The following is a 12,831-nucleotide window of genomic DNA, read 5'->3' as shown; positions in this document are numbered from 1 at the left end:
CGCCTGATGTTGCATTAAGAAGGCTGGTGTCTGCCTCGCGACGTTGACATATAAGCGCATCCGCCATTATTCCCAAAGCACTTCATGCGCCAACACATTCGCGCCAACAGACAAGTAGCCTACGCTTCCGCTTACGCCTACGCTTACGCTTACGCAAGAAAGGCGTGCATCACGACTAGATACGTGGACTCAACACATCATGGCCCTTGGAAAGATGACGGTTGCGCTCGCTGTTGCCTATGCAATGGCAAAGTTGTGAGTACATTGACAAGCTGGTTACAACAGCGGCTGATGCACGCTAGTCTGGACAAAGACAAGAGTATGCTGCTGGACCACAACAGACCATATGAAGAACCGCGGTCACGTCGGTCCAGCCGACGCGATAGCTATACTTCCTCGTCGCGGTACTCTGCCCATGCGCCTGCGTCGCGACGACGGGGCCGTTACGACTGAATGAATATCGTGATCCGAAAGGCTGGTGTGGCGACGAATCGGCCGGTCCGTTTGGACGCTTGATGTACGGATGAAGTAGTGAAGTGTAGAGTGACATGCGGGTAGATTGATCGCTGCGTCGCAGCATGGCACCCCAGGAGGAATGCAATACCTACACAGCGCATTGAAGTTGTCCTTTGATCGTGTGTATTCATCGCGTGAAGTAAAGATCGCGTCCGGCTGGCAGTACGGTGCTTGCTGACAAGACGTTAGTGAAATATCGTACGGCAAAGATGACGTACGGACATCGGTAGCAGTGGATAGCGATGATGGCGACGGGTGTGAGAGTCATGAATGCAAGAAGCACGATAGCAATCCACTCCGGCCTGCTCTTCTGGATGACGCGAACTAAGCATGAGAGGACCAAAGTCAAGACAAACAACAGCGTTTTCGCGAGCATCGCGTGAGTGCGCCGAAAGGACAGACATTGAAGTGGGAGGACAGTTGACCCTGACGTCGTGTGTCAAAGGCTCGGGGGAGCTCAAGCGTCCAACAGCCGGCAAGGACTACGAGGACGTCGTCCGCCGTTGTGCCCACCCTGTCCGTGTTCGCACCAACGAGTGCGTTGGGGGGCCACAGGGTGACACAATGGCAGATCGCTGGCCATTGGCTCATCACAAGTTCATCACCGTTCGAATCACAGACCAATCATGGAGCGCCCATCACGATTGTGGGGGTTCAATGCGAGAAGCTCAATATCAACTTAGGTGGCCTACCCAGCCTGGCTAGCAACGCCTCAACCCACCCGTTGGTCTATCCGCAGCCCCTCCCTGAGACGGCCTCCCGTGTCCTGGCCGTCCTGGCTGCAAGGGCTAGGGATCACATGAAGCGAACGTCTCCGCGTCAGTCAAGGTCGCGTCCCCAAAGAAATGCTCGACAATGCCTCGCGTGAACAAGCCCAAGGACTGCTTCAGCTTCTCCATGTTCTCGTCAAACAAAATGGTAATGTCGATCAGGTTCTGCATTGCGCCGTAGGCACGAGGCAACAGGCTCTGGAAAGTCGAGGCCGTCTCATTCATGGTGGCCTCCATGCGGGCCACAGCCGACGCCGTCTCGATCATGGTAGCCTCCATGCGGGCCAGCCGCGTGTCGAAGTCCACCCATGCTTTGCCATCTGCCCATGCTTGACTAGAGTTAAATCAGGTTAGCTGGGCGAGCAGGGGACGAAGGCAGGGATGACTGTCAGTCGCAGTCGCAACACACCTTCGGTGGGCCCCACACCGGGGGCATGCGCCACCGCTGGTCCCCATGGCAGCCGGCACGGAGGGCGGTGGAGGAGGAACGACGTTGACCGGGGTGGACGGACATGTTGGCAGGCTGAAGTCCAGGTCGGGCAGGTCGACAGGAGCGGACTGGAACAGGGCGGCTGTGTCTGGGTCCATATCGAGGAGCACATCGTCCTGATCATGCGAGTAGGTAGACGGGACAGAGGACAGATTGATGGATTCAGTGAGGAGTGGCCGAAAAAGATCGTCTTCGCGATGGACGGCCTCTTCGAGATGCATGTACTCCGGCCAGTGGTTCGTCTGGGACATGATGCGAATGTCAAGCGGGGGTGTCTCTGGCATTTGACGGTGATCTAGCAACGTAGTTTGGTGGAGAGACATACGGCGTAACGTCTGGCCACCATGGATGTCTTCGTCTTATACGACCTGCTGGGGTCATAAAACGCAGGCCTTGGAGAGGCGTCGTCTTGTGGTGTTTGGTGGGGTTGGTGTGTGTCTGGCGGGAATGGCGTGTAGTGAGAATGCATGTCCGACCCAACTGGCGCTTATCTGGTGCAGAGGACCCCGTACCTGGCGCATCCGCTGAGGTGCGCGATTTCACCTTTGACGTCTGACAATTGCCATCTGACAACCGACGTCCAGCAATTGACGTCCGGCTATTGGCAGCCTGCGTCCCGGATCCATGGTGGGACATGCCTCGCCCATGATCAACTCTGGCTTATGACCGACAACGAACATGCAACATGGGACGGCCGCCTGTTGCCCTCGCTATTTAGCTCGCAGGGCGACCGTCGCCTGTCGTGGCGGCGCACGACATGCTCCCACTGCTCATAACCGGTCATAACGCGCAAGGCAGCGTGATAACCCAGTGTCCAAGACCGACGCCCCCCCACAGCCACCAAGACGATGAAGTTCCTCCTCCTTTTCCCTCTCGTGCACGCCGGCGTGCTGGCCCTGCACGACGGCCCCTGCATCTGCATGTCAAGTCCTGTCGTCGCCCTCGAGGCCGGTCGGTCGGTGGTGTCTGCCGAGTACGTTGGTCCGTTCGCGTGGAGCGTTGCCGGGTGTGATGCGGCTCGCAGCGAGTGATGCTGTTGGTGTGGCCGTTGGCGCAATGCTGCTCGCTCGTAGGGCGTGGTCGTGGTGTGGGTGGCATGGTCTGTTGCTGTTGCTAACCGCAGCTTCTAGTGTGGAGGACGCGCTGGATCGACGGTGCGGGGCCACCCTCCAGTTCGACAATCCGGACTTCCTCCCCGTCAGCTATGCCTTCGAGGCCATTCCCTGCTCAGGTCGCAGGGTCGCCAGCTTTGTGGTGCCGACAGGGGCGCCCAGCGGCGATGCACACATTACATGGTAGGATGGCGCACCTGCATGCCCAACTGGTCACGCCTGAGCGATCGCGCCCGACGGACGAGACGGGCGACGAGACGGGCGCCCAGGACAGGCGACCAGGACAGGCGACCAGGACAGGCGACGCGACAGACATCCGCGCTAACAGGTTTCTAGGCAATGCGCGGGATTACCGCCAACGTGCTCTCACGCCACGATCGCCGGAGGCCGCGGCGACCCCCACCTGCCACTGGTGAATGTCGGCCGGATTGGGTGCGTGTCGGAGTCGGTGGTGACACGGAGTACGCTGGCGACAATCGTGCGGTCGTCGACGACGTTTGTCTCGACGGTGCCGACGCTGGTGACGCAGACGACGACCGACTTTCGCGTCGCGTTGAGCAGCGCACCTGGCTCGAGCAGCGTGCCAGGCTCAGGCAGCACACCTGGCTCAAGCAGCGCGCCAGGCTCAGGCAGCACACCCGGCTCAAGCAGCGCAATGACCAGGATGAGCACGGAAGGATCGGCGCCCGAGTCAGACGGCGCGCCACCAACGGGGGCGATGTTGTCGGGGTCGGGATCGCTGGCGTCGGCGACATCCTCCACAGGGTTGCAGGCATCACCAACAGCGAGCCACACGTCGACCAGAACCGGGCAAGCTCCGGCGGGCGCATCGACGCCATCGGCTGGCGCGCCCCTAGACGGACAGACCACACCCGGCGCGCAAGCGAGCGTGCCCCCGGCGGCGTCGTCGTCGTCGTCGTCGCTCTTCCAGGTCAGCATGGCGTCCAAGGTCGTGCCATCTACGGGTCTGACTGTGGTCGCCACGGTTGTGTCGACGCTGGTGTCGACCATGACCGTCGTCCAGACCGTGACGGCCAGCTGCTCCGCGAGGACGTGAGTGCGACGCTATACCCGGTGTCTGTGACGGCAGGCCACTGTCATCGAACTGCCATTGCACCGTTGTCAAACTATATAAGATGTCGACCCAGCGTGGCCAGCTTTCTATCCTAGCGACTGTAGCGTTGTGACTGTATCTAGCGTTCTACGCAGCTATCTCCCGCCTGATTGTATCACTGTCTTTGGCTTCCTCGTCCTCTCCTGCCCACCTTTCGCCCTCCTGCCCACCTTTCGCCCTCTCCTGCCCATTTTCTCGCACTGCTCGCCCTCCTCCTCTTCCCCCTCCTCGCCTTCCCTTCCACATGGCTCATCTGCCGTCGCTCCGGCCGTCCAACGGCACGCGAGACCCTCGCTGTATCTGTCCGCCTGGCTTCCAACTTCTTCGTCTTGAGAGACTTGAGGGATGCGGAGACAATACTCCGGGGGGGCGGAACCTCGCAGTTCTTCCCACCCGGGCCACATGCCCATCGTGACCCGTTGATGGCCATCCTGCAGACGCTGCATCGGCTGGACACACTGGTGAAGAGACTGGCCGACGCAAACGTCGATCGTCGAGTACGTGTTGTGGCACAATGGCGCAGGTCAGGCGAGCGAAGCTTATGCGGCAATAGGACATTCCATCGACGGAGGAGCCGATGGTGGCACCGTCCACGCTGGAGGACCTGGACAGTGGCATGCTGACGCCTCTATCCATGACCTCGCAGGAGTGATTGGCTGTTGGCGTTGCGCGAGGGTGGTTGTGATGCGCTGTGCGTTAGTGTCAGATAGTTTCAATACTTCTCCGGACCTGTTTTCCATGTCATGACGTTGCCGTGTATTATCGTCAGCTGAAGGATGGCTCAGCAAGCTCGTGCCTGGTAGTTCCTGGCTTTGCCTGTGTACCTGCTTTGCCTGTGTGCCTGCTTTGCCTGTGTGCCTGGCTTTGCCTTTGTGCCTGGCTTTGCCTGTGCCTGGCTTTGCCCGGTTGTGCCTGACTTTCATGCCTGTTCGAGCCTAGCCCGTCCGATTCCCGAGGACATGGCACGCTAAGTGACGCCAGGACAATAGACTGTCTTGGCTGCAGAGGAGGTGGAGGCCAGGTGGAGTCAGGCTCGACCTGGGATTGGCGCGTTGGTCGTCGGTCGGTCGGTCCTCGATTGCAGCGTCGCATGAACCATCTACCCCTCGCCGTCGCTTACGTGCCCAGCACGTAATCGCCGATAACCCGGACGAGCGCCGAGCTGTCGAGCAGGCGCATACGCACGCAAGGACGCCACTGCAGTAGGTCCGGCATGCCTGGTGGGTCGACTGCGTAGCCGCCCGGGCCTGGACGGGGACTGTCTATCGCCGGAGCAGAATGTGCAGGCCGGCGTGCGGCGTGCGATGTGCGATGTGCGGGAGCCGCGGCGGGTTGGCCATGGCTATAAAGCAGGCGGCATCAAGCGGGCGGTGTCCAGAGCTCGCTTCGGCATCTTCGCCTTCTCGTTCTCGCAGCCTTTCATCTCATCCTGCCATGGGCGACCCACGTGTCCGAGATTTGTCCACGGGCGTGCTTTCGTTCCCGGGCGTGCCTCCATCCCCGGGCGCGCCTCTGTCCCCGGGCGTGCGCCTGTCCCTACGCCGGTGGGACGAGCCGCATCCGCTGTATAAGCCGGACTACCGCTATCTGTGCGAAAACCTGCGCGGCGTCATCACGTACTGGCAGCAGGAATATGAAGAGTTGCGCGTGGCATCCACGGCCTACATCGACGGTCTCCAAGAGGAGATCCGCCGCTTGGCTACCGAGCTGGCCGCGGCGAAGAAGCGCGACCAGGAGGTCTGTCCGCCCGTCATCTCGTTCTGTGTGTGACCGCATGCTGACCGAGCAAGGCGTGTGAGCCAGCAGCGCCTACGACACCAAAGGCGATGTGTGCTTTTCCGTGGGATACGTGAGGATACGTGAGGCGGTTGTGTCGGATTCCGTAGACGGACGTTTAATTATGGCCTTGTACTTGCCAACGCACCGCCCGCCCACCTGTGACTCGCGTGACCCGTCTTCCGATCTTGGAGGAGTTCGCTTTCGAGCCAGCGGCTGCTGGTAGTGAGCCATTCCTGTTACTAGTAGCCAGCGCCAGGCATTGGTTCGGGATGGCCGGGCGCCCTCTCGACGGCGGGCGCTTAACAGGGGCTGCTGGCAACCCGGAGCGTGGAGAGAGCGGCTGCTGGTGGCCCCGAACCGCATATCAGTCGGCTCGGCTCCTGGTAGCGGGGCGCCTGTCATGTAGGCGCTGCTGGCAGCCCCGACCAAGCCGCATACAAAGCCGCTGAGGCTCCTGGTCGAGGCACTGCTGGCAGCCCCACCCGGAGTCGTGCATAGCCGCCGGGCTCCTGGTAAGAGGGCGCGTGCCACTGAGGCGCTGCCGACAAGGCCGCGTTTGAAGCTGCCATCGGCGCTGCCATGACCCGGCCGTTAAGCTTGGCACTGTTGGCCATCCATGATGCCATCCGTGATGGCCGTTCCGGACAGGTCCTCGCATCACCGCGTGTCCTCGCTCCCTGCGTTTTCACTTGCTTGTCCTGCGTTTTCACTTGCTTGTCCTGCGTTTTCACTTGCTTGTCCTGCGTTTTCACTTGCTCGCCCTGCGTTTTCACTTGCTTGCCCTACTTTCTCGTTGTATGACTGCGGCGAACACCATGTGTTTCTACGATCAAGACGTCTGGACGTGTCGCCACTGGCAGTGGCGGCAGCGTCTCCAACCTTGTGCACATGCACAACACCAACGCCGACCTTGCCGTCTCAAGTTGATTCAGACCGCACGCTTTCACCAGGCGCCGTGCCCAGTATGCCACGCCGTCCACAAACACATGTATATGCTCCGCGCGACAGAATCGTACATCCATCGACGCCATGGTCGACCCGCAACCCTTGCTCGAGCCCGCTGGCAAGCAGACCAGCTTCGCTCCATCATCGATCAGCTCGAACGACGCGTCTCGAGTGATAACCTCATCGTGCCGGTTGGCGCGCCGATGGCCAACAGGTTGAGTCTGGCTGCCGCAGGCCCTCGGACGGCTGTCCAGCGCCACGCACCCGCCCGAGCGCGGCTCTCGGGCGGTCTTCCCTGGATACAGCATGGCACCTTTGGTGGCCACACTGGCCGGCTCCCCCCTTCCAATCGGTCTCTTGACCAGTCTTCGGGCCGGTCTCCTTCTCTTGGTCTGCTCTCGATCGACCAGCATAACCCTCGTGGCCAGAGTCGGGGCGGTGCGGGGACTGTCAGAGATGCCAGCCTCATATACCGTCCCTCCGCGGCCCGCTTCATCTGCGTCCAATGCGGCAAGGAATTCAATCGACGGTGTGTCGGGGAGAAGCATGTGGCCAATCGCCACGATATGGCCCCACCTAGAGAGACAATCCGGAAGACAGATGGAGTGTCTATGGTATCCGCAGCTGGGTAGGCGCCTCGTCGTTGGAATGTCCCAGATATTGCACCGGAGCCGAGAGAGACATCGCGGAGCCTCTAGGCACTATCTCGAGATCACAATACTTGTTCACCATGCTTTCCGCCGTTCTCCGTGTCCATAATCCCTTTCTCTTCTTTCTGCAGATCAGAAGTACAATCCATTCGGGTGCCTCGGCCAGAAACTGATGCTGGGCATTGGTACGCTGCCAAGGGGAGACCCTGATGCAATGGCCATAGATGAGTTGGTAGATATCTAGGATACGTGGGTTTCTCTTGAGTGCGTGTTTCACGTGTCGCATGGTGCTTATAGTACGTGTGCTGTCCGATATCCACTTTGTCACAGCTGTCGTCAAGGTCGCTTGGTGGGCTAGAAGAGACGCAGCGACTTTCAGATACACATTCGTAGGGTGCGCTGTATATGTCAGAGCCCAGGCCAAGGCGGTGAGGCCTCCTTCATCCAATGCATCAACAAGGATGCCCGGCAGGGCCAGGAGATAGTCGACAGCCTTGGGATGGTTCCGAACCAGATGCGTCAAGAGAGGGGCCCCGGAAGAACGAACGATAGCGTTTGGGTTCGCTCCACGTCCCAAGAGCTTGTTGACCAGAATTCTTTTGGTATGCGAAGTCTGGCCTTTTCTTTTGAAGGAGGGTATTGGTATGACGACCTGGAGAGCTGGGTCATAAGCACCAGGCACGTCAGACAAGTCGAGCGCTGCGAGGATGTGAAGAGCAGCGGAGAACCGGCCGGCATGGCAGGCGTACTCCAGAATGGACACTTGTATGCCGCCATGTGGCACCTCCTGCTTGAGGTCGGCACCGCAGAGGATCAGCTCGGATATCATCTCGTCATCGGCGAACGGCGAGCGTATGGCGTACGACAATGGCGTGTAGCCACAGCTGTCCCTGCTATCGACGTGAACGCCATGCTGGCCAATCAAAAGGGCAGCCACGTTCTGTAGGCTCATGGCCGCCGACACATGGAGGGGGTTGATGTCGGTCAGACGCGGCAAAGCGCCATGGGTGCTGGAAACGAGGTTCAGGATGCGAGACGTCAGCAGATGGTATGGATGAAAACCATGCTGCAGCAAGTGGAGAACCACGGTATCTCGACCCTCTTCGACGAGAAGTTCAAGGCAAGAGACTGCAACAGATTCAGGATACATGTCCCTCAGTTGAGATTGCGCCGAGAGAAAGCAATCCCGGTAGACCATTTGTGGTAGGCGTAGGTGTTCAAATGGCTTGAGGGAAATCTGACATTGCTTCCGTAAATTCGCGCCAGCCTCGACGGCCTTGTTCAGGACCGAAATGGTGACATTGTCTTCTTGGCAACGCGCTGCCCAGATGATGGACGATGCATGCGAATATTGAACGTTGTTTGCATACAACCAAGTAGTATAGGCATGCAGCAGTTGCTTGCAGCTTCGTAGGAGCGCCGAGATGGACTTTTGGTCGCAGCGGCTGATGATACCGTTGAGGAGCTCGGGAGGGAGGCGACACAAAGGCCCATGTTGAACGGCCGTGCAGTCGGAAGTGAGCTTGCGGGAGTCAGTGGGTGCCATTTCAGTTGTAGCGAATGCCATGTGCGTCTTCCGCGCCATGGACCACAACGTTAGCGTTGTGCTCGTGGGTGAAGATGGGGCGGGTGAAGAACAGCTTGAGAGGGAATGATAGCTCGGTGAGCGATCCTGGCAGCAGCCAAACACTGAAAAGAGGAATCAGGCTTTCTTTATATACACACATGCGCCACTTAGTCTCTGGGCTGGCTGGCAGCCATGGCTGGCCAACACATAGTGGCACAGCAGGGAGTTGATTACAGAGACAGGTTCGTCCAGGAAGAGTACGTCGACGAGTACGCTCAGGACGAGTACGCCCACGGGCCGTGAGACGGACGAGGCGTTCATTGGCTAAGGATGCAGGCACAAAGGGGTAACTGGGGGGGGGGGTGGTTGGAAGAGTGGCAAGTAGAAAGGGTGGGAAAGGGGGAACTCATGGGAACTGTGACGCGCTTCTGTGACACCGGCTTTGTGAAGCCACTTCTGTCTCCGCCTAGACCAATAGACCACAAGAAATAGACCACAGGAAATAGACCACAGGAAATAGACCACAACAGTGATCATGCCCTCTTGCCTGTCGCGCTGGACCGATATGATCCGAGTCGGCCTCGCGACTTCTGCCTCGACCGGTGCTGCCGCCGAGCCTCTGCCACCTCCCTCTCCTTTCCGAACGATGCTCCTTACCGAGATACGTCACAACATGGCCACATCACACCAACCCTCGAATCATCATTCGGGTCGCGGCCTGGCTACTCCGCACGGGTGCCTTGGGAGATGCCGTGCTTGCGTCTCGTGCTCCTTGACTCCCACCCTCGCTTCACGCGATGCCAGATGATCTCTCACGCAGGTAGGCGATACGCCATAGCCTGTAGGGTGGGCCTAGACTGCATGCCGTCTACACCTTCCCTGTTTTCCACGTTCATGCGTATGCCTTGAGTGTGTTGAGGAACTCCACGGCAAGTGGGAAACGGATGGTATAAATCTGGACACGCTCCACCAGTCTACCGTCCTCATCGCGTCGGTCATCTCTGCTTTACTAAACATTGATCCAATACAAGAGCCTCTCAATGATACCCTGCCCAAGAGCCTCACAACATCACTCTTCTCTCTTCCACTGCCCTTCCTTTATGGTGGCTTAGGTCCATCCATCTCCTTTCCCACGTCCTTCCACCACATGGTTACTCAATCGCCGTCTCTCCATCCTGCCTCCCTGAACATGGGCACGGCAGCCAATCCATCTGGACAATGTGCCGCCGAGGCAGTGCGACTTGCCGCGGCAGCCTTGATTTATATGCACGGTACTGGAGATGCTGGTAACGCCGTCGACCCTTCTCAACGCTGTCTTTCGCCAGACATCTTCCAGGAAGACGTGACGCAAGCCTCGGAGGCATGTTATGACGGAGATCCGACATTGTCCGCGGTCCAGGAGCTGCATGATGGACCATGGGACAGCCTCATCCCCCCCGATACTTCTTTCGGCCTCACAGACTTCATACCAGACGGGGTGTGTGGCGACGTGGCATCTTCTGTCAGTAGCGTTTGCTTGTGCAACGACGGGTGCGACATTTTCCCGTGCAACGACGCTTGCGATATTTGCCTGCGCAGCGGTGAATGCGACGATACGGTGTCGCAGGGGGCCTGCTGGGAGCAAGGCGTAGATTTCGCCGGCTTGACCCCGCTCGATGTCTGTCTCGCCAAGCATACTCTGGACCTGGATCTGTTCATGAAGCCCTTGGACGCAACGTCCCTAGAGGAGGCGTTTGCTGAGCTTGACGCAGAACGGCACCCTGCGCAGGCCTTGAGCTCTGCCTCGCCAACATTGCCAGTCAACACACCGGCAACGTCAGCCGAGCGTGGTCCGCGTTGCAGCACTGTTGCCGGCCCTCTTTCCAACGACAGCAACGACAGCTGCGCGCCATTGTCGCTGCCGTCTCCGCCGCCAGCGACTCAAGCAAGGCGACTGCTACCGACACAGGGAAGACCCCGCGAGGCACGGCAGCGCGATCAAGCCGCAGCGTTGAGTCAACGCGTAGTACGAACGATGGGAGGGAAGCAGCAGCCAAAGACGGGGCAGAGGCAACCGGGCAGAGGAGCAGTCAAGAAACAACAGGGAGCCGTCCAAAAACGACAACGCGCATCAGTCCGACGACGTACGCCACAGCAGTGTGAAGCCCGTCAGGAGTATTTTCTGGCATCAGCAGTCGCACTCCAGAGGAACAACATCGAGCTAGTGTTCAAACCTCAGCGGAGAAGCCAGGTCTGGGTGTCCGACGCCAGCCCGGAAAGAATCGAGTTTGAACCCCGAAGTAGCATAGAGACAGCGCACGGGACACTGAGCTGGATAGGTGTCCACCCGAGCGGCACCGCTAGCTTTGCTGTCCGGCTGTGTTGGAGCGCAGATCAAAACGTTTTCTGCGGCCAGGACGAGATTCGCGGAAAGAGGCTGGCGATCAGCTTTGAAATGGCACAAGCTCTGCTGCTAGCTGTCGGGAAAAGTCAGCCGTTAAATTATGAGTCTGTCAGGTTGTTGAGTGGGAGCATCACGAGACGACGGGTCACACGGACGTAGGTGCGTCTGCACGGAACTACAAGAGCTTGCTGGCGGCTGCACATGGCATGCCAATATGTCCGACGGGAACGGCCACACGATGGCAAGACAACGACAAACAGTGAAGATGGTCACCGGGGGGCAACCGCATTGGGAAAAGGGGCCAAAAGAGGCTTCTTGCGCTATGACGAGCATCTCTCCTTCCCAGTCATGTCTATCTCTCTTTCCTAGCCACCTCTATCTATTTTCCCTAGTCATATCGACTCGTCGCTGTCCACATCGTCCTCGCTGTCCTCGCCGCCGGTGCCATGGATGCCCCCACCATGACTGCAGCTCGGAAACGTGAAATCGCTCTCTCCAACCCGTTCGTGACGTTCCAGGCATTCGGTCAACCACTGATGGCTGACTATCCAGAGCGGCTCCCGGTCGGGTCGTGGATCATGCATGAGGACGTGCTGGACGAGCGAGTCGTGCCGATTGAGTTCCTTTTCGGTGACGCAGAAATGCGTCAAGACATCTGGCCGTACGCCCGTCCTGTGAGTGCCACCTAGTCTGATAATGGCGTTGCGCACGCCGTCGTAGCTCTCACTCCCTTTGGGCAAAGGAAAGCTGCTCGTGAAGGCGATGACACAGCCTGTGAGCGGGGCATATTTTGGATTCCGCCGCGTATTCAAAAGATAATGTGACACGGGCAGAAACTTGTCTTGGTCATATGATCCTTGGAGCCATTCGAAAGAAACGACAGCCGCCCGCAGCTGCGTGGCTCGGAAGGCATCCTGGTGCAGATATCGAATTCGGTGGTCCGTAGAACATAAGACTTGCGTCGTTTCGTAAACCTGCTCATGGTAGCTCCCGCCGAGCCTGTAAATCCAGGTCTTGACCTCTTGCAGAGAGATCTCATTAGGCAGTGGGCAGCTCACGGCGATGTTCAGTGCCGCAAACATGTCAAAATGATGCGGGAATATTAGTAGGCCATGGCCTGGCGGCCGTGCAGTCTTTGAATACAGTCGGGCAGTCTTCAGCTGGCAGGCTGGCAGTCGGGCGATCCTTGACGCGCATTCGCGACCAGCCCTCACCTTATAGACATACGCTGTACATGTACAGAAACAGACACTCTCTTTGCCCTTCTACTCGCCGCAAACCCATCACGCAGAAGTGTATTTCGACCATGGCCGCTAAATGACGAGCAGGAAGCCAGTCGTGATTTTCTTAGATGGATTTAGTGGCTTGCGCGCGCTTAAACGAATGGTGAAAAGCCAAAGGCGACTTGAGCGATTAGACCCGGTCCGCCGAGCGGACAAAAGCAGGCATTGGCCGACGGGCAACGACAGTGAGCGCACAGACCATGTGCTGTCTGATTCAGGTTC

General features: G+C 58.8%; 7 protein-coding genes across 7 annotated transcripts; 3 read left to right on the top strand and 4 right to left on the bottom strand.

Annotated features, from left to right (window-relative positions):
* Positions 1–1,304: 1,304 nt before the first annotated feature.
* D7B24_004659 (uncharacterized protein) lies at positions 1,305–2,122 on the bottom strand (the record flags this gene model as incomplete). The annotated part of the gene is made up of 3 exons (XM_028638826.1): positions 1,305–1,620; positions 1,696–2,018; positions 2,102–2,122. The coding sequence occupies 3 exons, from the start codon at positions 2,120–2,122 to the stop codon at positions 1,305–1,307; spliced, it is 660 nt and encodes a 219-aa protein (XP_028490179.1).
* A 502-nt stretch (positions 2,123–2,624) lies between these two features.
* D7B24_004658 (uncharacterized protein) lies at positions 2,625–3,075 on the top strand (the record flags this gene model as incomplete). Its single annotated transcript, XM_028638825.1, has 2 exons — positions 2,625–2,749; positions 2,907–3,075. 2 exons carry the CDS (start codon positions 2,625–2,627, stop codon positions 3,073–3,075), a joined length of 294 nt encoding a protein of 97 aa, XP_028490178.1.
* A 179-nt stretch (positions 3,076–3,254) lies between these two features.
* D7B24_004657 (uncharacterized protein) lies at positions 3,255–3,899 on the bottom strand (the record flags this gene model as incomplete). Its single annotated transcript, XM_028638824.1, has 1 exon — positions 3,255–3,899. The coding sequence occupies one exon, from the start codon at positions 3,897–3,899 to the stop codon at positions 3,255–3,257; it is 645 nt and encodes a 214-aa protein (XP_028490177.1).
* A 525-nt stretch (positions 3,900–4,424) lies between these two features.
* On the top strand, positions 4,425–4,654 carry D7B24_004656 (uncharacterized protein; the record flags this gene model as incomplete). The annotated part of the gene is made up of 2 exons (XM_028638823.1): positions 4,425–4,499; positions 4,556–4,654. 2 exons carry the CDS (start codon positions 4,425–4,427, stop codon positions 4,652–4,654), a joined length of 174 nt encoding a protein of 57 aa, XP_028490176.1.
* Positions 4,655–5,436: 782 nt separating this feature from the next.
* Positions 5,437–5,772, top strand: D7B24_004655 (uncharacterized protein; the record flags this gene model as incomplete). The annotated part of the gene is made up of 1 exon (XM_028638822.1): positions 5,437–5,772. The coding sequence occupies one exon, from the start codon at positions 5,437–5,439 to the stop codon at positions 5,770–5,772; it is 336 nt and encodes a 111-aa protein (XP_028490175.1).
* Positions 5,773–7,335: 1,563 nt separating this feature from the next.
* On the bottom strand, positions 7,336–8,922 carry D7B24_004654 (uncharacterized protein; the record flags this gene model as incomplete). The annotated part of the gene is made up of 1 exon (XM_028638821.1): positions 7,336–8,922. The coding sequence occupies one exon, from the start codon at positions 8,920–8,922 to the stop codon at positions 7,336–7,338; it is 1,587 nt and encodes a 528-aa protein (XP_028490174.1).
* A 2,796-nt stretch (positions 8,923–11,718) lies between these two features.
* D7B24_004653 (uncharacterized protein) lies at positions 11,719–12,408 on the bottom strand (the record flags this gene model as incomplete). Its single annotated transcript, XM_028638820.1, has 1 exon — positions 11,719–12,408. The coding sequence occupies one exon, from the start codon at positions 12,406–12,408 to the stop codon at positions 11,719–11,721; it is 690 nt and encodes a 229-aa protein (XP_028490173.1).
* Positions 12,409–12,831: the final 423 nt, after the last annotated feature.

The sequence above is a fragment of the Verticillium nonalfalfae genome (assembly GCF_003724135.2).
Source record: "Verticillium nonalfalfae strain VnAa140/NRRL 66861 chromosome Unknown scaffold_267, whole genome shotgun sequence".
Lineage (NCBI taxonomy): Eukaryota > Fungi > Ascomycota > Sordariomycetes > Glomerellales > Plectosphaerellaceae > Verticillium > Verticillium nonalfalfae.
The sequence above is the reverse complement of the archived record's forward strand: the minus strand, read 5'-3'. Positions and strand labels throughout refer to the sequence as shown.